General features: G+C 34.3%; 1 protein-coding gene across 2 annotated transcripts in view; it reads left to right on the top strand.

The window, feature by feature from the left end:
• MYPT-75D (Myosin phosphatase targeting subunit 75D) overlaps positions 1-24319 on the top strand; it is a 63202-nt gene that overhangs the window by 17945 nt on the left and 20938 nt on the right. For both annotated transcript variants that reach the window (XM_085959688.1, XM_085959687.1), the window contains exons 3-9: positions 988-1184; positions 1889-2007; positions 2978-3107; positions 4611-4807; positions 8678-8803; positions 13047-13122; positions 14460-14719. In XM_085959688.1, the coding sequence (XP_085815814.1) occupies positions 988-1184; positions 1889-2007; positions 2978-3107; positions 4611-4807; positions 8678-8803; positions 13047-13122; positions 14460-14719 (1105 nt within the window). The remainder of the gene's footprint in view (positions 1-987; positions 1185-1888; positions 2008-2977; positions 3108-4610; positions 4808-8677; positions 8804-13046; positions 13123-14459; positions 14720-24319) is intronic.

The following is a 24319-nucleotide window of genomic DNA, read 5'->3' as shown; positions in this document are numbered from 1 at the left end:
TATTCATAAAATACTCATTGCCATATGGAGCTCTGCAGTTTGGTCGAATGCTACTGAAAAAAACATCTAGTGCTGCTATCAACATATTGCATGCGTTTCGGGCTGCGAGTCGAAGCCGCACATAACTCATACACATACCTACGAATAGATCATTCCTATACCGCATCCAAATATCCATATGTTCCGAGAGGTTACATTCGACTGTCACTAGGTAGATGTGCGCCTTCATATGCAACATCGTATCGACGTTCGTAGAAGGTGTGATTTATGGTTATGCGGCAGACAAGGCGAGTTTAGATGTGAGAGCCGGCTAAAATAAAACAATTGAACCGTGTAATCGCTTTGTTTGAAAACTTTATTTGAAACCATTTTATTTGTGACATTTGATTACATTCCACAATATCCTGTGTATAAGATGTTATTATCATTTATTTATTTGCACTAAACACTAAAAGCACTGATAAACATAAGTAAATAAGGATTTTTTTCTTGGCGTAGGAATAATGAATCATTGTATAATCAGACCTAATTTACAGAATGCTGAAAACAGTTACATATGACCTAGAATTTGCATATTTGAAATTGATTTACTCGAGTTAGTTGACTGTGCACATGGATCACTTTAATCTTCAGCTTCTCAATTGTGTCTTGATAACCACAATATGACCATGTCTTTATTTCATCACAAACAAAATTTGATAATGCTGATTGAACTGTTCCTTTCATAATTTTGAATATTTCGAATTGACAACCATTTAAATGAGTTACCTACTTGAATGAATTTTTCTCTCTATAGATGCTGTATGTATAATCATACATCACACAGAAAAGAAAGAAATGGTTGAATGATCCTACAATCTTATTATATCTGTACCATAAAGGTAAAAGTCTGGAAGTCATATTTGAAATCAATAAAATAAAGCAACACTGTACTTTTTTTATATTAAATATTCCGTGAACTCTTATTATTTTGTTGTGTTATTCCAGGAGACGCATCCAGCAGCTAAAGTTATGGGCGTCCCGCGAGCGCGAGTGGCTGCGGTCCCGGGCTAGCGCGGCCAAAGGCAAGGGGGCAGCGGCTGCGCTGGCCGAAAAAGTTCAGGCGGGACGGCGCAATCGCAACATCTTCTTCAGTGACAGCGTCATGCTGCTCGAGGCGGCCGCCAGAAACGACATCGACGAAGGTCAGTCAATCCATTCTTGCAACCGACCTACCAGGTTGGATAACCTTTCAGTATTTTGAAAGTTTATTTCCGTTAGATATTCGCGTAATCCAAACCATCAATATGTCCGCACTGTAATGTGCTGGTTATGTTCAAGTAATAGACATCGGCTGACCAGCAATGGGACACTCCAAATTATTCTAAAAAGAGAGGGTGTATTTTGTCAAACTCATTTGCTTTTCTGCATACAACATTGGCGTAGTTTCATTTACTTTATTTTACTTTATTTTATTATTTTTTATTATTTATTATTATTTATTTCATTTGAAGGATTTACTTCTATGGATTTATATCTTTGGGATTTAAAACAGTCTTCAGTGGAGGCTATTAAATAGGTTCTTATCTATATTAATCTATAGACTATTTTTCAATGTATTTATTTATCTCAACTTACTACATTAGGTTAAATCAATACATGCACAGACCAGGTAAGGGTTCCTCCAAGTTTTTCAAAATATTTAAAGTATTCCTTCATCTAAAAAAGGTTGGGAAACTCATGTTCTTTGCTTATGACAATGAAAATCAAAGGAATTTTTCCTCACATTTTCTTTAGAGTCTAAATTGTTAAATGACTGGTAATTTAACTGAGTTTTTGACTGCGACTCACTGTCGTATCGCCAATACAATGTGGCATTATGGTAATATTGATTTTGTCTATTTTTCAGTGAGAAGATTACTATCAAAAGGTGTGACGCCCGATGCGACAAATGAGGACGGGCTAACAGCCCTTCACCAGTGCTGTATAGACAACAATGAAGAAATGCTTAGATTACTTATCGATAAGGTTAGAAATCATTTCAACATTTTTTGTAATATGATTGGGTGACAGAGGCGAAGGGTGGAGGTAAGCTGTTAAGACAGAAATAGTGCACACTAAGCTTTGTCAGTTATATGAATTTGTTTTCATTGAACTAAGACTACAATATGCAGATAGTGTTAATTAGTTTTTTAAAATTCAATTAAAACCTGGGTAACCAAGCCATAATTGATAATAGTCAAAAAATATTTGTCTATCTATGTATGATTTAATGGCATAATTTTGGATATTTTATAGATAGAAGAATATTTTTCATCTTGGTTTAGGCAAGTAACATGAATTCCATCACCACCATGAACACCATCTGCAATTTGTACTCTTAATTCAGTGAAAACAATTAAGATGGTACTTCAGTGCAACGGTGATGGCGACGGGGGAATTAATTCTTAAATCGTGTAAAGATGACTAAAAAACGTTACCCATTTACTTGAAAAAGAAAACATATCAATGAGTATATTATTATTATTAGTAATAGAACAATAATCATAACATTAAAGGGACGCATGTTGACTTTTTATGACAAATTATGTTTTGTTCTGCACGCGTCATTTGCACAATCGTCGCATAGTCACGATCGTTTTAGACCGTGGCCCAGCTGAAGTATAGCCTTAAGTATGACTGAAAAAGTGTTCACTATTTTGGTTGGATCTCCACAGCCTACGCCCACTATAATAGTTTGGGTTAGGCAAGGTTTGATTGAATTTTAAAAACTAACCAGCACCATCTGCAAATTGTATTTTGTATTCTTAGTTCAATGAAAATAAATAAGTATGACTTTTAAAATTTAGTGTGCAATATTTATGTTGGATCTTAACAGCCTACCTTCACCTTTCGCTAATGCCATAGATATGCAGCAAATGGGTGAAAGGGAAAGTTACCAACTTATATTATTATGATGGCATTGTGAATGAATCTTTGTCAACATTTTAAATTGCAGGGCGCTAATGTAAATGCAGAGGACTCAGAAAAATGGACCCCGCTACATGCGGCAGCAACCTGCGGACACCTTCAACTTGTCAGGACTCTCATACAACGGGGGGCCAACCTTTTAGCCGTCAATGCAGACGGTATGTTTGTTTTATTGTGCATCACTCGTCATGACAAGACGGTGTAGATTTTAAAATTTGGTTTATTGATTAGCAATATAGAGAATTCGTATCACGCAGAAAAAGTTTGTGTCATGGAATTTTTTGTTTGAGGGTTAGAAATCAACATATGTTTATTTGCAGCAGGGCATGGTTCGTTCTACCGTATTTCTTTATGTTGGCCTACATACATGTTAGGTAGGTCTTAGATGCCCTTCAAAGTTGTGCTGGAAATAGTAGCATGTACTATAAACGTGCAGGAAAAATAAAGATGTCCTTTGTTTAAATATTGTTAACACTTGATTTCTTGATTTTTATGTTATGTTGTGAACGCCTTAAATTTTTAACTTGTCGTGTTCACCATAATAATTAACATAAAAACAAATAAATAAATTTGAATATTAATGAAAAGTTGTCAAATCCCACTGTTAATCTTTTTTATTCCTCACGATATTACTATGGCAGTATCTGACAGGCTGCAGATTTTTAACGACACGTTGAATGTAGAGCGAAGCTCTTACATAAATCGCTGTAATATCGATAATTTGAGGCTTAGTATTTCATAATTATTCAAACAGATGTCATTGTGTGTTTAATTTTTAAGATTATGCAAATCAATCGACAGTGGCTAGTAATTTGAGTTTAAAGTCGGACGAGATAACTCGCGAAATTTGTATGTGCGGCCTGTGGATCACGGCTTCATAGAGCGAGGAAACTCGCTGAAGGCATAGAACCGGTTAAACACAGATATGCATCATGAAATGCTTGATATATTATGTGAGACTGTACTTCAGATTCCAAAGTAGATACCAGATAGCTGCAATGATACTAAATAATGGGGAAGAAGCTGAAGAAAAGACTTATGGACTACAGTTTAAATCAGCTGCAGCTTATTTTGCATTGCAAATTCATTTGTGTGGAGCTCTCTTTAGTATTTTCGCTGGCATCTGTTTAATTTTCAAACACATTTAAACCATAATTTGAATACAATTTAAGATTCACTAGAACAGTCAATATTATCTTTTTTGTCATACCCAATTCGTGAAGTTATTGAATGTGTGTACAGGTATTCCTCGACATATGACCTCTTGACACTTGCGGCCGAATTTTTTTTTTGCCTAAATAAATGGTTATTGATTAATTTTTGCATAGGTACATACTATGAAAGTAGTTAAAAAGTAAAAGACTTATTTATACTTGATCTAATATTTTGTATGATACTCGATTTAAGACCAAAGCTTAGGAACCTGTAGTTTTACGAATGCAACGCACACTATCCTGATCCTAAAAAATTATATAAGACGTAAATCATTAAATAGCTTCTCAATATGTAATTAAATGTTAATTATTCAGCTATAAACCATTGCCAAAAAAACAAAATCTGACAACTTGTAAACTATTATTTTGGCTACCAAATCAACCTCACAAAAAATGTTACCTCTTTTAGTGAAACTCCTCCACAGTGAAACACTTTTATACTTGCAGGTAATATGCCGTACGATATCTGTGAGGACGAATCGTCGCTGGACTGCATCGAAGGCGAGATGGCGGCGCGCGGGGTGACGCAACGGCTCATCGATGCGACACGCGGTGCAACCGAACGGCAGATGCTGCGTGACCTGCGCCACATTGCCACGCAGGGCGGAGACCTCGAGGTCGTCGACCAGCACGGTGCCACGCCGGTTAGAAACCCTTTCATTAAACGACTAGCCAAGCAGATTACCAAAATCGGTTTATCCAAGATGGCCCTCCTCTTGCTTTTGCTGAGGGGCAATGTGAAAAAGGAGCCAAAACGTTGGCGGGGCATTTTGAAAAATTGCCCACCTCCGATTGCTTTAGCAGTCTTGAATGATCCAGTCAAGTCTGGGAACGATAAGGATCCTGTCAAGTGATATATTTTATAGGACGGATTGACGGAAGTGTGTCAAATAGATCATAACACAGAAAATGTTGTTAATTCGAAATTTGACCAAATAAAATTTTAATTACAAATTAAACTGATATTCATAATTGGATTGAGATAAACATAAAGGACCCAACTAACGTATTTAGGTGAGTTGTGAATGGGAACTAGTTCTAAATATTTCAGATTTCAATTTGCTAAAGAGATCCAAGTTACATTCGACGTAGTTCCCATTTTATTTACATTATTTTCTTTTTGTTTAACGGACAGATATTCTAAGGGCTAAAATAATTATTGTTTTGAAAAAGGAGCCAACTGAAAAATGTCTGCCATTGTTGGTATCAAAGTATCATAAGAGGCAGTTGGGCAAGGTTTTTTTGATGATTTGGAGTTTATCTTTACCCTAAGTCATTTTTTAAGATTATTAAAGATATACATACAAAAATTTATTTTCACTTGGATGTTGGTTCCTTCATGTCAAATAGTTTCTAGTGATAGTATGAAAAATGTCATAAAGTGAAAAGGAACCAATTGTATTATGTATTAATTAATATCCTTAAGTGCTCAGCCGTAGTGGTGGTGCGGTGCGGCGGCGCCTTGCGAAACTCAAACGTATAACTGTGTGTGAAATGTTCGTAGACAGTGTCTTTTTTGGGGCATAATACACACGGTTATACGTTTGAGTTTCGCAAGACGCCACCGTGCCCGCCAAACCACTTCGGCTGAGCACTAAGCCTCAGTGACACTGAGCTACTTTGCAAGCTGCTTGTTTGCGAATTTACAATCTGTTTGTAAACTCGCCCAGTGTCATCATCGAACAAACTAACAAGCAGATTGTAAGCAATCTACCGAGAAAAATTGAAAGTCGATAAACTTTACACGCTACACGCTGGGACCTCCCGGGAAAAAAACGAACTACTGAATACGTCCTGTCAAAATAGTACCGAAAATGACGGTTTCAACTCGCTAGCTTGTTGGCTTCTGAGCGAGTGGAAAGTTTTGTGTGTCATCATCACAATCGCACTAGCTGACTCGCCCGCTTTTAAATTTGCCAACAAGCAGCTAGTAAAGTAGCTCAATGTCATTGAGGCTTAAGATACTGCATTTTATATTCTTTAACTGGATAAATAATTTAATTGTCACAGTATTTAATAATTTTCATGTTCACAACATTTACATAAAATATCTAAAGACATGTACATACTTTAAAGCTCAATCCACTTCAATTTTCAGTTGAGTCCTTTATGTTTATCTCAATCCAATTTGTGTTCAAAAACTGAACAAGGTTTTCATTGAGTTAATTATTTGATTCCTATTGGGTGATATACATATTTTGTTTATTTGAATATTTTTTTTTAATGGCTGCAGACACTGATATATGTGATATCTGATATCAAATCGATATAACATCTACCCTAATCCCAAAACAAGTGTTTGTATATTTATATAAGTACATGCAACATATCTTTGATAGCCTTAGCTTTAGAAGTATATAGATGAATCCTGGGTTGCTATAAATGAGAGATGCAGGGAATATTCAGTATTATTGGTCTTAAAAATTAAGCCCGCCGACCATTACGACGGCTAGACGCAACCGCAAATTGCTGGAAGTAATAGTGAAGATTCGTACATGACGGAGGATGAGGAAGTGTCCCATGTGCATGGCGGCCATCAATCCACAGATCAAAAGAACTGCGACTGGAAAGGATAAATTTCCCACAGTTACGCCATCCTTATGATAGCACCACTGATTTATTGGCATGCGACACTTCCAGATCCTCCTGTGTATATATCCCAACCGTTCCTCAAACGTTTGCCTAGACTGATACGTTCTGCAATTTGCGGTTGCGTCTAGTGATAATAATTGGCCTCAAGCTCTGTGATCATTAAAAACTTCCAAAATTATTGGGTTAATACATAAATTTTTTTTTTAATTGAATTTAAACAGTTTAGGTTAATTTAATTATTTATTATTTAGGTATATTAAATGTTAGATTTTGTATTAATTTTATTCCTTAATTCTTTTTGTTAATGTATTTTTGTAATATACTTTTTTTTTCAAATGTCTTCTGTCTTATTTCTGTATAATTTTCTCTGCTAGTATACTAAATTGTCGCCTCACTTCATTTCAAGTCATTTTCATAGATTCCTTGCTAGAATAACCATATTTCGCATCGTTCAAAGTGTAGTAAATAAAGACTGTCCTAGTCAACACATCGACTGAGCCACTTCAACTCGCCTGTGGTCTTTTTCTGCGTCGTATTCTGTAAACTTTCCCCCGAACCGTCGGTTTCTTCAGATTTTCTCGTTATGACAAGCGGTGTATCTTAAAAATGGCAAAATGTGTCATGGACACACTGTCGACAGCTCTTCCTTTATTTATATGGCCAACGAATGTACTTTGATAAATTCGAAGCATTTTTAGCAGACTCATGTTCCATGACCAAAATTTACAAAAATTTCATTTTTGGCAATTCGATTGACAACCAAGAATTTTTTTTCTTCATTATTTCATCGATATTTCACAATCTCGAATTAATCATTAATAATTTAGTGTCCCCTATATTTTTTACTTCAATATTCAATTTAGCATTTTATACAACTTTTATACAATACAACCCTACAAAAAATACGATCCACTAATACAGTAAAAACCCTATTGGTCAAAGTTGGACAGTGATACATTTACCTTCTATACTTACCCATAATTCATAATTTGCTGTAATTCGAATATGTATTCAAATATATGAAAGCTATATTTTCAATATACCAAAAATAAATAATATTCATTTTTGCCATTACAACCCTTGGTGGGTCTTGAATTCCTACAGACACTTTTTGAATCCTGAACGATCTAGTGTTGCCACTTTCCAATTGCTTTGGTTGAACATCCATAAATCCCCTGCGGCGCAGGCTACCCTACTCGGGGTTTTTTTTTTGGGATGCGTACATAGCCCACCCTTGATGGTAACTCCTCCAGCATTTTATGCATGCGGCCGATTCAGTCTCTGTATTTTCTTTTTGAAGTAATATTTGATATTCGTAATAATACATACTTTTAGTATTATGTATTTCAAAAAATATATTCAAATAATATTTGTCGAATTCAGCTATTGTAGGATTAGTATACAAATTTATATTATGTAAAAGATGCTTATTGTATTTATAACAGATAAATATTAAAGATATGTTCACCAATTATAATTGAAATCTTCAAAATTTGGAGCCAATTAAATATATATTAGCAGAAGTTTTCTCAGTTAGTTTTTGAATAATGGTAGTTTTATTCCAAATTTTGTCTGTCTATTGGCCCACAATGGCTGTGCGGCTTAAGCGTTGGCCTATAGCGTCGTAGGTCCCAGGTTCGAATCCTGAGTCTGGCAACTACACATTGTTTTTCAATTTGTGTATGAGTCAGAGTATGGACCTAATAGGTTGAGCAAGTGGCTCACATCCATTGCTCGTAAAAACAAAATCTGTTAATACAAACCTCGACTCCGTGGAGGCCCATATGATCTTATTAGGATCGGACGTGGTCGAAAAAAAAATTGGTTCAATTTAATATTTGTATTGGGGTTTCTTTTTCAAAATTTCGATTTCAACTTTACCAATACTGAGACAAAATACCCTACACTTGCACTGTTCACAGTTACACATAGCGGCCGCAAACGGCTACATAAAGGTGGTGGAGTTCCTACTGGACAATCACGTGTCGACGGACGTAAAGGACAACGACATGTGGCAACCCGTGCACGCCGCCGCTTGCTGGGGACACGTAAGTTCACCATCACTGCTATGCTGATCTTAACCGAGTCTTTTGAGTTATTTCTCATAAACACACATGTAAAGGAAGAGACTTTTCTAATAATTTGACAAGCCATCTAAACACCAGTGCTGATTTAGATTTCAACCGATTAACCCAATAATGGGGTGACTGTCCATTTCATAGAGAAGTACAAGTAATTGACATTAATGTGATTTTTGGCCTAAAAGACATTTCATTGATTGTATACATATTTAACCCTTTGTTTACTCCCAAATGATTTTGCTTAGTATGTTTATGCGAAAATTTCTAATCGTTTTTAATAAAAACAACACCTTCATATAAATAAATCATTTTATATAAGTAATATAGGTATTAAGTTTAAAAAATATCAATTGTCAAAAGAATCATTAATTCTTAATTTTATAAAAGAAATGAATATGTATAATAATTATTTATTGAAAAAACAATAAAACTAAGTGTGGAGTAATTTTTTATCTTATAATATAATACTGTGAGTTCTCGACTTACGACCTTCTCACTCATGAGAAACAAAAAAACTCGTAAAGAATCCATTCTTTTTAATTTTTTTCACCCCGCGTAAATAAGATGATGCAATCGATTGTGTCATCTATAATTTTTTAAATAATGTGCAGTTGGTCACCTTTTGTGTGCTCTTGTGAACGGTAGTTTACTCACGGTTTAAATTTGGAGTTCCACTTTGTTTTTACATACCTAATTTATTTGTGATTTTTTTACTTCCAAAATATAATAGAATTGAAAATAAAAATCCTAAAACGGCATGAGTGCGGGATAAAACAGTGTGAGATTTGTCACGGTAACTTAAATTATCCCTATGATTTGAAGGAGGGTGATAACTGTAACAAAAATTCTAATGCAAGCTCCGGCCGGTTTGAAAGATTTTAAAAACGTGAAACCAATCATAATGTGAGGATACATTCAAATAGAAGCTAAGTGCATGCCGGGCTTTTATAGCATGTAACCTTTTTGGGTGGAAACGTCGCTGGTTATAAACTGAAGTCATTTTTGATTTATCATTCTTAAAATCTAAGAGCCTTTAAGGGAATCTATAAATCTACTTTACCGCTACATTATCGTTGGAATAAAAAAGCATGGCTGACACAATGCCCTTTTCAAGACCTGTTTGTCTGACAACTGTTTCATTCCAGAAGTAAAGACAGCTTTTAAAATCTAATAGCACTAAAAGAACTAGATGAACCTGAAGAACCACCCAATGGACATGGCTGTAGCTTTTTGCCAAATCAATAATGCAATTAAAAATATGTAATATATGGACTTTTCGAAGGTATGCTACGCCACCTCATTCAACAAGTGCTCGCTTATTATAATGATATTTAAATTACGACCATTTCGAGCTATACGACCTAGGTGGCGGAACGAACCACGTCATATGTTGAGAACTCACTGTATAATCTTTTCTTAGCTAATAATAAAAAAATAGTACATAGATACATTTCTATATTTCCTAATGAAACAGATTATTTTATTGAAATAACGCAAACTTTTCAAAGACATTTTTATGCACAACAATTATTCTTTTTGCACTTAATACATCTTATTATTAATGTTTATTACTACTTATTTTTAAAATGTTAACGTATCATGAAATTTAATATCAATATAAAAAGGTTTTACCTTATTTCACATGACTTGATAAGGAACAGTCCACAATATCTGTACAGTGAAAATCATAATCGGCCTTGTAGGAGTGGGAGTAAAAGCTACTGATCTCTGTGATCCATAAATACAATTCATATAAATTATATTATATTACATGTATGTATGTCAATGTCAAAAACCTATTTCAATGTTAAAAAAACAAATTTGTTCGTTTCTCACAGTTAAATCTTTGATAATGTCATTATTGCTAAAACATAATATATAATTTCTATAATAAAGAGAAACTCAAAAGAGAATTTTAATAGAAAATAGGGCAATCTTTGTAGAGCATGATCTTTGTAAGTGTGTAACTAAATGAGTGTAATAGGACCCAGTTGGCACAGTGATAATTTAGTATACAGCACTGGCGAAGGGTGGAGATAGGCTGTTAAGATCCAACATAAATAGTGCACTACAGTAAACCTAGTCAGTCATACGTGAACCAAGACTACAAATTGCAAATATTGTTAAAAATCAATTAAACACAGCTTAAACCAAACGCAGGGTTTAATTGAATTTTGAAAACTAGCCAACACTATCTGCGATTTGTATTCTTAGTTCAATGAAAACAAATATTTATGACTGACAACATTTAGTGTGCACTATTTATGTCGGATCTTAACAGCCTACCTCCACTCTTCGCCACTGGTATACTGTATTGGATACGTTAATTCAAAATTTAGAAAATAATTAAAAATTCATAAAACATTAGTATGTAATTATGAATTTTGAATTATAATATTATGTAGTATTTTTAAAATGCTAAAAATTCATATTTCAAATTATATTGAACAAATCGTCTCTGTTCTGGCAGAACACACTAACTGGATAATACTAGTTTTGAGTAATTTGACTTTGAGGTTGTTAAAATGTTTGAAATGGTCTATCATGTGAGTTTATTAAGTAATCATAAAAAGGATGACTTTAAAATAAAGACTGTTTATTTATTAAGAAGGTTTCCAGACGGTAAAGTTTGAAATAAGGAACATTTTGGTATTACTAACTTAATATGTCATTTTTTCGAATTAGTGTCTTCTGCCAGAACAGTGACGAAATTTAATCATTTTGTCAACACGGCTTAATAACTGAATGTGGGGTAGGGTGCTTGTATATCGATTGTTTTTGCTGTGTTAAATTTTAACATGATGTGGTCAACAGTAACAAAGAGTGGAGGTAGGCTGTTAAGATCCGCCATAAATAGTGCACATTATTAAACTTTGTTAGTCATACGTATTTTTTTTTCTTGAACTAAGGCTACAATTTACAGATGGTATTGGTTTGTTTTTAAAAATCAATTAAACCCTGCTTTACCAAACCATAATAGTTTTGGTATATTTTGGCTGATATGACAAAAGTGTGCACACTTTTACATTCATACTTATTGGTTTTCGTTGGATTAATAATACATAATATTACACATCTTGTTAGTTCATTTTTTTATATTCATTAAGCCCTGCCTAAACCAAACTATAATAGATAAAAAAATATTATTATATCTAAGTATAAAACATTCAAAGTTATGAATGATTTAATTACATAATTTTAGATATTTTATAGACAGACAAGTAATTTTTGACTATTATTTATTATGGCTTGGTTTTCGCGGGGTTTAATTGAATTTTAAAAACTAACCAACACCATCTGTAAATTGTATATGTCAATGAAACTAAATACGTATGACTGACAAAGTTAAGTGTGCACTATTTATGGCGGATCTTAACAGACTACCTGCACCCTTCGCCACTGGTGGTCAGTATGTACTTCAATCGCCTGATTGACTGCTAATCATCATTAAGAATTGATTACCTCATGATAGGGTGCACACACAAAATAAAATTAACGATACAGTCAGAATTTTAGTAGAAATGGACTTCCTTTGTGAAGATTGTTTATTACACATTTGCCAAATCCTTGTGTGCATGGTCTGGATAACCTACGCTCCATGCCGCGTAACTTAGATTTTTGTTCAAATCAAAAGAAATAGATGGCGCTAAATCACAGTACGATCTTATTATTGTGATAATAAAAATGATAAGACAGATTCCTATTTCAACTACCAAGCGGATCATATTGGTCTCCACAAAATAAAAACTACCTCAATATCTTTTTACAAGGAATGATTGATGATCGCTCAACCCATTGGGTCCTTGCACTGAATCAAACACAGACTGTAAAAATGACATCTCAAGATACCAGACACAGGATTCGAACCTGTAACCCATCAGATGTTTAGTCACTACTCCGCCGTGTGTATTATATTGTGACATATTCACAGTGAAGCGTCTGTACAATAACTCTTGTTGCTTAAAATCAATGGTTATAGAATTGTGACCAAGATAAAAGAATAAAAAAAAACAGTTTGGGTAGTTAATGGGTAGATTATGACTGCGACTGTAGAGCTGAATATTTTAAATTGCATTCCGTGAACCCTGACGCTTGTGTATGCACCTGTTCTTGATGATTTTTGCGTGATTAACTAAGTGTGAATTGACGACGTGTAATTGTTGCATGTGTTTTTGCGTTTGCTCGACCCGCCTGGCCGTGTGTTGCGCAGATGGAGGTACTGGAGACACTCGTCCACAACGGAGCTGACCTCAATGCCAAGAACAAGCATGACGAAACACCTGCAGGTAATTTGTGCAAGTTTTTGATGTGTAAACGTCTTGTCTCGCGCTCCCCCCTGTTGTAATCTCAAAAAATGTGACAAACAACTGAAAGAGGAGGTCGTGCACAGTATAGCCGACGTGCTCGTTATCGTGCTCAGGAAGGGTATAGGGGAATGAATTTCTTCACGGTGTTATCTCATGGAAACGGTGACAGGTAAGCGATTGGTAACCGGTAGGTTGTTGCAAACCAAACGTTTATAGCAGAATAATATAACCATCAACGGCAGAATTTTATTTTAATTCAATTATATTTGAAAACATACAGTTTCATTTTTCTGGTTATGCTAGTTTTTCTAAAGAATGGATTTTCTATGATATTTCCATACATTTTTAACTTGTCAATTATGTTTATAATAATCCTGATTCCATTGTTAGTAGATAGATGTCACTGTGGATAATTTAAATATGCCTACAAATAAATGAGTCGTGGAGTCACAAAATCTGCTCTGATGACTTTTTCTGCTTCAGAGAAAATTACAAAAAATAGTTATCACTTCATACCTACTCTGTTAATATAATTCGAGGGCTTAGTGTCAAACAACACTATCTACAAAAGTGCAACTTTACAGGAGAACCAAAAATCGTTATTTTAGATTCTTGTAACTCAACAAGGGAAATGTTTATTTAAAACCTAATGTTAATATTTTATAATTTATTGTGTATTGTATGTTTATCTTGCTTATGATGATGTTAAAATTTATAGGGATAGTTTTAAAAAAATATGAAAACAAGGGTAACTTATGTAGTTAGCGTTAAACTTTACTGACGATTTAACAAGAAATTAGAAAAGATTGACATAACGTTGTTTGACTATCATGTGGCCGTAAATGTAAAATAACGTTATCTCAAAAAAAAAAAAAACTTTTTTGTAGATAACGTTGTTTGACTTTAAGCACTCGAATTATAATATTAGTTTTTCATCATATTTACTGTCATAAAACAATGATAGAAAATATCATAGAATTTATTGGGGTTTTTTAAATGTCCAGACCAGGCTTTGCAACTCGACGACTCAAATGTCGATTTTCATTACTTCCATTGAACACATTTCTGTACAGGTAAACATATGCTAAATATTATATCCTGTCCAGTCTACACAATTGATATTTTATAAAGTAAGGGCTAAATAATCGTTTAGTAAGGAGTCTTCATCACTGCTAGACAGCATCTTTACTTATTGACTGCACATGAGGTTATGAGCCATCTTAAAAAGTGTTGTGAAAATTTAATCTCCATTATTGAAAGCCGCAGGTCAAAATAGTTTTCGAAACACTGATCCATTGTACTATTTTTCTATGTAGACATTTGCGAAGACCCCGACATGCGTCTCCGCATAGCCCAACTTCTGACAGAGCGGGAGACCCGAACGAGAGTGTCCGGCTCCAGTTCAACAGGGGGCACGGGTCCCGGCGGAAGGAAGGGCACTCCCGGAGCCAGGCTTTCATCGTCTAGGGCTCATTCGGTTCGGCGGACATCACTGAGGGAGAGAGGGAAGACAGCGAAGCAAGATGCGCACGATGAGGCTAGGATGCGGGATACCTTCGCAGGCGGGGCTGTTGTGGTGAGTTTTTAATTAAATTTGTTTATTCTGCATGACTATGTCGTCTCCAAATTGAATTGTATTTTAGACCGGTGAACGAATTTTATGAAGGTTTACGGTACACTGCTGTATAAAACCTGAATACAACTATATATTATGTAAACAGTTGAAGTGAGGTCTTATGGTAGAAAGGGTTCAGAAACCGTTCTGTCAAGATTGTGTCTAAGCCTGAGATGCATAGAATGTCGAGTCATGTTTAATCTAAATGATCTCTAAATTACATCCATAGATCAAAATATAGTGGCAGCTGCAAAAGTAGTGAGATAGTTGGGCAGCACCGTGTCGGCAGTCAGAATTATTGCCATTTTTTTAATTTCCCGATATTTATTCAGATATTTTTTAATTGTCACACAATGGTATAGGTACAGTGTTGCCATATTTTCAAAGTGGAATTATAGTACAGAGCCTCCAAAATTATAGTATTTCGGCAAAAAATATAGTGTGCGCTGAATGACCAACACTCTTCTGCATTTTCAAAAAAATACTCCTAAAGTAATTAACTATTTTTTCGTAAATTCTAAATTATAGTATGTTCAGACTTTTATATCGTACATAGTACGCGGGCCAAAATTATAGTACGGTTGGCATCACTGTATAGGTATGCAAACAGCACAATATAAATAGAATAATTGTAAATTAAATAAACTTGTTTTTAAAATAGGGTCTGTTTAACCACCCAGTGGACTCCCCTTTATTCTCATTACTTAATGTTTTTTTATATTTTGTGTTTTTGTAATTTTTTTTATCTATGGTTATCGATGAATTATAAAAGTAAAATGGAGAATAATACCCCGTTTACCGCATGGATTTACTGTTAACAGTAAGTATTATCGTGGCAATTATATTGGCAAGATTGCATGCATGAATCAAAAAGGTTTGGAAGCTTCTGAATTTTCATGTGACAGTAAGATTTTTTCAATCTGCGCCTGCACAGTAGAACGATAGTGGCGAACCTGCCGGCACAAAAACGAACTACGAACGAATTTGTTTTAATTTGTTTTTTTATTAGTTTGACCGATTTTCACTACCTGTCAAATAGTACGAAATAGTATCATAAAATGGCAACATCGCGTCTCGCTCACTCTTAAAAAATGAATTAGAGAGACAGTCAGCACTTTTACACGTAAACAGTTGTTGTCACGATAGTTTAAAATACTCACTATTGCTGCATGTGTACAGGCTAGGGAATCCAATCCCGAGCCAAAATTCTGATCCCGGGATTTCGGGATTACAATTTGACAATCCCGGGATCCCGGGACTGGTCCCGGGATTGGCATTTTTTCCATTGTTAATACAAAATTTTCATATTTACAAATAACATTGATAAAATCGGTCAAAAATAAATCTAGTATAATTTATACTATTTAAGACATTTATTGTTAATATTGTATACGTTCAATCTTACATAAATACACAAGTTTAACGCAGTAAATAATATTGTAATATAAATAATAATGTGAATTTAATAGGAGATTGCTGTTTCTGATAGTAAAGACATAATGAATGGATTAGCGACATATAATATAGTAAAGCAAATAATCATGGCGTACTTATGGTCTTTCCGCTTCATAAATCTAATTAGTCAGCCAAATATGGAACTGCCGTAAAACGTATGATATCATGGTGGAATTACTTTGTTAAAAGTGCAAAGCATTGTTTTTTCCAATCTTTCCATTTTTAATAATTTATGTGAAAAAATAAAATGAATCGGCAACTTACACGTGGGTATAAATCAATCTTCATTCAAACTCAGTTTATTTCTAATGTAGTTATTATTAAAAATATTGTTATTAATTTTATTAAAAGTATTTTTTCTGTTATATTTTCGCTTCTATTTTATTTTCCATAAAAATTGATAAAAAAGTCAATCCCGAAATCCCGGGATTATGTTTATCAATCCCGGGATTCATAGGTATCAAAAATAGCTCGGGATCCCGAGATTCGGGATCCCGGGATTGGAATCCCTAGTACAGGCGCTATTAATGCATTTAAAATCTGGTGCTAGACTTAAAATAGAAAGGACCTCACATTTATTCAACTCAATTTACAAATTGATCAACTTTGTTGAAATATCATTCCTACTTATCGATTTAGTTTCAACAGTCATTCAAGAGATAGTTGATGTACAAAAATCAACACAATTCGCACCGTGAGTGTAAAACCAAGGCATCTGCAAAAGACATATTTTGGATATATTAGGGTTTGAAGTCTTCGTTTTGTTAGGAGAAATAGAGTTTCTAAAAAAAAACCATAATATTTGGTTTATATCTACATTATATTGCATGTTCTTTCAGTCGCAGAATCAAGGTCATCCGTTGTTTGTTCTCCCACGGTGCAGAACTAACCTGCCATTAGTAATGCCAATTGGGAGGGCAATAACCATGTTTAATGAAATCGCTTCGGATATTGATATATTCCACTTACGTGAGGTGAATATAGGTGGACGTTGTTTTATAAGTTTTTAAGATAGGGTCTATCAAAGTTCACTCTGTGTGCTTCCATCTACTTTTACTTTGTCATTTTTGTTATTTTATTTTATTTCTTTTCTTATTTTATTTCTTATTTTATTACCTATTGTATTATTAACTCACACTTCTTGGTATTATAATTTTTTTAAATTATTAACACTTATTTTATGTCATGTCGTGAACGCTTTGAATTTATAATTTGTTATGTTCTTATATGTAAAATAAATAAATTTGATTTACTTCACTTTTACATTATCAAGTTCACGACTTTTGCAGTTGTTTTGCATTTAATCTCGAAATTGAAAAATTTACAGATGCCTTGGTTTTACACTTACGGTGCGACATGAGAACACGGCAAAAACAGAGGATCAGAGGGAATGTTGAAAATCTCAAGAATCTTAAAAAGTCAACTTACCTTTTACCAGCTGTTTTATTATATAGCTTTTATCAATCTGCTTTAAAAATCCCAAAAATCAATACTAATACTCACACAATTACATCTTATATTAAATTTATTAACACCAATTAGTCAACTTGGCAATTACGCTTTTGTTCTGGATATCTAGAATGACTTGATATTAAAAACAAATACTTTTTGGCAGCCCGAGTGCCGATTGACCCCCATTGGCTGAGCGCTGATTGGTCATCGGGGTCATTGCGACTTGCTTATGCGACTGTAATGCCATCTGGCTTTTGGAATATCATACCTAATTCTTCTGAATCAACACCCTCTGCACAGCGAGTTTATGTAGCAGGGCGAACATTAGAGGTATCCGTGTCGGCACAAACGTTAGCCCGGTTCATTAGCGGAACTGGTACACTTATTTAAAGTGACAGATATTACGTGGCAAGCAACGTTCCCTCTAATTTTTTTATTGTGTGTGCGGATCATCAACACATCTGAGCAGTGGTGCAACTAGGGTCGGTGTTACCCGTCACCCGGTGTGGTAAATTTACACCCCCCCCCCCACAAACACACACATACTATTTTTCATTAAGGTATTTATTAATTTCAGTGATTTTATATAATAATAACACTAAAGATGATAATTTTTTAAGTAAATGAAAAAATAGGAAATAAAGAAAAAAAGTTGATAAAATATATTAAATACTAAACTTGCAGAATGTTTTTTTTATATTTTATATTAAATCTATATACTTATTACCTACTTTTTTATACAGTATATTACTCAGGACCGGCCCTAGGCGATTCAACGCCCCAAACATTGGTGGCCTTAGGCCTGAAAAAGTAGTAGGTCAATTTTGAATATATTATTTTAATTTACCTTTTCGTTGTATACTTAAAAGACGTATTGCAAATTGGCTTTTTATACATTATAGAAGAAGTGCTAGAAATTTTTATAGGTAGATACTTACATACATTTACATTTTTCACATCGCCAACCATCGTTAACCGAAATTGCACACAACATGTTATAATTTTTTGTAAATCAGGTCGACTTGCTACGTCGCCAATGCCACAAAACTTCACAAAAATGTTATAAATCACTAAAAACCAAACTTTGTGTGTCTATTTATTATAATAACTGTACCAAATATTATTTACATTAAAACAACTTTTTCAACTGTCAGAAGTACGAGTCGTCGTCGTGTACTGTAGTACCTACTGTATGACCAGGGTACTCAGAAATAATTCTTTTCCGTGTGTACAACGATATAATGTATCTGTTTCATTTGACACATTGAAAATATGTCTCTCTTTCATTTTCGGCAATGATCGAAATGAACCCTAATGGTACGACAAAATGATATGAATAAAAAAAGGCTTTGAGCTTTCTCTCCATCTCACATATGAAAAAGAGAGAGAAAGAAATATTTAATATTTCTTTCAAATTTTAAATTGACCCAAGCGCGTTAAGACGACAAATTGGACGTTGTGTGTATTGTAACTACATACACGTACATAATATACATTAGCGTGCATCTAACATTGACGCTTTAGCGTAGCCGATAGGTAATAATAATTACTAGCTGATCTTTGCCAGTCTGTCTCGCTAGTAATAATTTTATAATTGACAATGTCTCGATATTTTTGGAGGTTCAATGACCATTTGACCTAAAGGGCCAGCCGCCATTGGCCCAGGCAAAGCGAAAACACTAGAAAGTAATTAATTTTATGAAAATTGTATAATATTCTTACCCAATTTCTTGGTACTATATCACATTGGAGTCCAGCCAGTCAACCAATTTTCTGCATAATTTCAAACACAACACTTATTTGTTTGTCTCGACAAAAATATGACTTAAAATGTCATGAATAAAATTTCACTTGCATGCTCGCGTTAGTCGCACTTGACCTTCGTTTTCCGAGAAATGAAAAATAAACAAAAAAGTTAGTAATAAACCATTTCTTTTATTCAATGAATAATTCACAAGATTTTTGAGAATGTAACATTCCATATAATATTGAACATACGCAACTTGAAAACTCCTCAGATATATTATACCCACTAGAAAAAAATCATATTTGAAAAAAATACGAAACCCGACGAGATTTGAACCCGTATAACCATTGGTGTCGCGCCAATCTGTGTATTAACCAATTATGCTATGAGCCTCCTATCTAAGTACGTCAATTTAAACCAGTAGGTCATGCATGAAATGCTTATCAAATTGCGTTATTATTGACTATCGGTTTTTTAGCATAATAGCATAAGGTTGGATAGGGTTTAAATCCCGTCGAGTTTCGTATTTTTTTTCAAATATGATTTTTCCTAGTGGGTAGGTATATATCTGAGGTGTTTTCAAGTTATGTATGTTCAAAAAAGTTAGTTTTTGGAAAAACACACCTGCAGTGTTTCCCAACCAGTGTGTCGCGAGGATAACCTGCGAAAATTATTCGACAACTATAGTATATGTATAAGTGCAAATGTGTTCGAAATAATAATTAGTTTTGTAGTGTGTCACAAAAACACTAGCCTAGTGCATAGAGCGGTGGCCGTCTTGCTGAGGATTTCGGGTTTAATGCAGTGCAAGGACCCGATGGGTTGAGCAAATAGCAGCTATAGCTGCTATCAACTTATTCTTCGTAAAAAAATCTGTTTATACGACCTCCATCTTGTGGAGGCCCATATGCTCCGATTAGGATCGAAAATTGCAATTTTCTTTTCTTTCACCTTTTGATGTCAGCTCTCATTCACCTTTATCAGGGCTACTGAATCCGAGAGAACCATATTACTGATAACCGCTTCTTCTTTCATCAGCGGATTGGGTATTGCACATTGTTGCATGTACAATCTATGAACTAAATTTCCACAAACGTATTGATTTATTATGTATTAGCTCGACTCTAGAATAAATAAGCTCAGTAAAACACTAAAACAGTTGAAGAAGTTCTTTGCTAAAAATGAAATCTTAAATACCTACCTGCATTTATTAGTTTGTTTTAATTCATAGTTTTGGCGCGAAATCTGACAGACCATGATAATCGCCATATTGACCGACATAATTGTGATAATTATTATTATCATGTATAATTATATACACAAGTCTTGTAGAACCATTGGCACGTGTGCAATATTATTTGTTTCAAAGTATCCTATCCCATTCTTTACAAATATTTACATTATATCAAACATACTACATAGAGAGTGACTTCGTATATGGACGGCTACTATTATTCATTATTAGCATAAGTATTGACTACTTTCATAAATTCACTCGTATGGCGGCAGGGCATTAATCGCAGAAAGTAATAAGTAGTAATACGTAATAAATGGCCAATTGTAAATAATGTGTCATGAAAGGTAATTCTCAATTAGTACAGAACGCATTGCTCCCGTTCGAGCGATCACTATCGTATATGTCAATGCTCCGCAACCTTTTTCCACCCACGGCACACCAAAGGCTTCCCAGAATTCTAAGACGCACACAAGTTAAAAAATTATGCACAAATGCATTAATTTGTTTTTTTATTTGATAAATAATTAAGTATAGGTACATAACATATGAGGAAAAACTAATTTTACATATTTCCATGTACATACAGTACTCTCTCAGTAATCCGCCACCCCAAAAACTAGACAAGTGTCCAATTAGTGAAAGCGGCGCGGCATACATACAAAATATGGTAAAAATTAAACTGGTATTTCGTAAAAATATTTTTTTTTTGATAAATTTGTACTAGCAAATTACGGTTTTATTTATAATCAAAATCAAGTATTTTCTAAATTATACATATTTATAAACTAAGTTTATTAACTAAATATTAAATAGTAAATCATTTGACACAACCAGTTGTTCAGTGAGGAAGATAGTCTTGAATGGCTTAGGATTCCTATGACCAAAAGCTTAATTATGTGTCTCCTTGGAGCACGGCATAATTATTGTGATGCCTTGGGCACTTTCCTTCCTGGTACATTACTTTCTTCGCGATGAACGTACGTTTTACGAAGGAGAAGTTTCCAACATAAACCCGTCTCATCTGCGTTATATACTTGTACGCGGCGGACTACTAAATTTGACAATCGAATACCGGCGAATTATAGAGCTTGATTTTGTGCTTTCAACTAGTAAAAATAACGGCGGTTTATAGTAGTTGTCGGATAAGCGAGCGGCGGATTACTGAGAGTGTACTGTATGTGTATTATCAATATAATATATGTATTTACTTATTTATTCAATATAACATAGTTATTATACAATAATAACTAATAATGTGATACCTAAGCTTGTTTCAACGTACATAAAAAAAAAATTTTTTGGCTTGATATTTGAAAGAGCAACCCGAGGTTCTTGTCAAGATCCTTCAAGCACGACTGCTTATCATTTTTAATTAGAACTTAAGTTGAAAAACTTACATAGATATGTCATAGAAAATGGGAGTTGAACTGCAATAGCCTTGTCGGAAATCCGAGGATATTCTTTATTAATCAAAATCCAGAAAACATCCAATGAAACATCGGCGAAGTTCAGTTTTAGTATCCCGTCGTTCCTCGGTTCAACAAATTCCTCTTGAATCTGTAGGGAAAGCGCTTCTATAGAATTTTCGGCGTCGGTTCCAAAAAGGCGTCGAAACAATGCACTGCGGCACACTTGCCATTGTCTTGCGGTGCACTGATGTCACTCGGTTTAAACTTTAAACTAAAGGTGGATACTTACTAGTAAATTAGGCGACGCATGTGTAGTTCGCGTGTGTTTTAATTTATTGATTTAGAATTTTGTAATTTTTTAAATATAATTTTTTACATTTAATTTTTTTACATAATAATGGTGGTTAGTTCAGGAGAACTTTTTACCTACTTTTAAGAGTAGAATCAGAGAATAGGTATTTTTAAATGAGCGGTCACATAACACAAAAAGTCGCAATTCAAACAAAAAAACATACACAATTAGAATTTTCCCCCGAAACATTCATAAACTACAAAAGAAGTTGTTTATTGTAATGAACACTGGTAGGTACCCACTGACTTCAGCTTGGATTTTTTACATGAAATTTCAACCATATGCGTGGGTACTTTTTCAAAGTTGTCGGAAACACCAATTAGTTACTTGAACACTTGACTAGTGTCATAAACGTAATCCGATCCCGGCGGCATCGTTCTACGATCGGATTTTATTGCTTAGGCTTGAAAATGTTTTTAAACGATCGACACATTCACAGAAATTTAAGAAAAATTTTGACGATATTTTTTCTCGGTAGGTATATCCGATAAGTAGCTCGTTATAAAAGTGAATAAATGTATGGAGAAAATCATAAACTAACATGACGTCAACGAATTTTTCCTCATTACATCCGAGATCTCGCTATTTTCGCGATCGTAATAACCGAGTTCGACTGATAGAAATAAAATAAGTAATAATAACGCCTATTAACTTACTATGTAGGTATGTATAATAAACGGGTATACCTTCTTATTTCTTGATTAATTCGCGAACAATTACATTAACAAAACGGATGGACAAACTTTTTTTTAATAATAATTATTATTCATTCATTTCACAAGGCCTTACCTCTTACCTCTTCCGTTATTATTAATACGCATGAAACAAAACCACAACAGATAGGTATTGGTAAAACAAAACAAATATATAAGTATTTACATTTCTATTGACAAAGTGCAGAAATATCCTATATCCCAAATTAAATCTACAAAAGATTCAATCAGACATTGAGACAAAATATAAAATATCCTAGACTTAGAATTAGTGAACTGTTCAGTTCTTCAACGGACACGGTGTTTTCTCTTCAAGATTTGTCAGCATGATCTAATTTAACATTGAAGTTATTTTAACACGTTATTGATACCTATTCAATACGATCACAATTAAATATGTTTCAAATAAATAGACATACATAACGTAATTATCTAATATAAACCATAATAATGAGAAACACAATTACTTAAAACATTCTAAATTCACGTAAGCGAGATATATCGATAACCCAGTTTGGTTGAATACAGGTCAATCACCCTTCCAATTGGCATCACCAATGACAGGTTAGTACCGCAGTTTGGGAGAACAAACAAACTGATGTTCTCGATTTCTTAGATCAGGGTCACACAAAGCACTACCAGTAAGGATGGCGAATTCTCACTTATGTCACGTTTAAGCCTGAAAACATACGTAGTTAAATAAAGATCGTATCTAACTTTTAAACTACAGTACGTGAACATGGGTAATATCATCATCAGCCGGGTTCAATCCACTGCGGATGAAGGCCTCCCCAAGCTTCTTCCAACTCTCTCGGTCCTGTGTCATTCACTGCCACGTATTTCCGCCGAACTTTACCAGTTCGTCAATCCAGCGGCTTTTAGTGTGACCCTTTGGCCGTTTCGTGCCCCTTGGGTACCACTGGATGACGGCATTTGTCCAGCGGCCGTCCTATCGGCGAGCAACGTGCCCCGCCCATCTCCATTTCAGCTGTTTGGCAACGTATATTACATCGCGTAATCCTGTCTGCTTCCTAACCTAGGGTAATATAAAGGCATAAAATATACATAAGTTGAAAACATCTCTTGCATATACACACTTGAAAAAAAACGTTTTTGTAGAAAAAAAAAATACGACGCCCGACAGGACTTGAACCTGTATCTGCTGGATTCGCGACAGTAGGTATGTCGTATTTTTT

This window comes from Rhyacophila brunnea, unplaced genomic scaffold, assembly GCF_057557595.1.
Source record: "Rhyacophila brunnea isolate RB1 unplaced genomic scaffold, BYU_Rbru_1.0 scaffold_9, whole genome shotgun sequence".
Lineage (NCBI taxonomy): Eukaryota > Metazoa > Arthropoda > Insecta > Trichoptera > Rhyacophilidae > Rhyacophila > Rhyacophila brunnea.
Note: the sequence above shows the minus strand (reverse complement) of the source record. Positions and strands in the feature narration are given on the sequence as shown.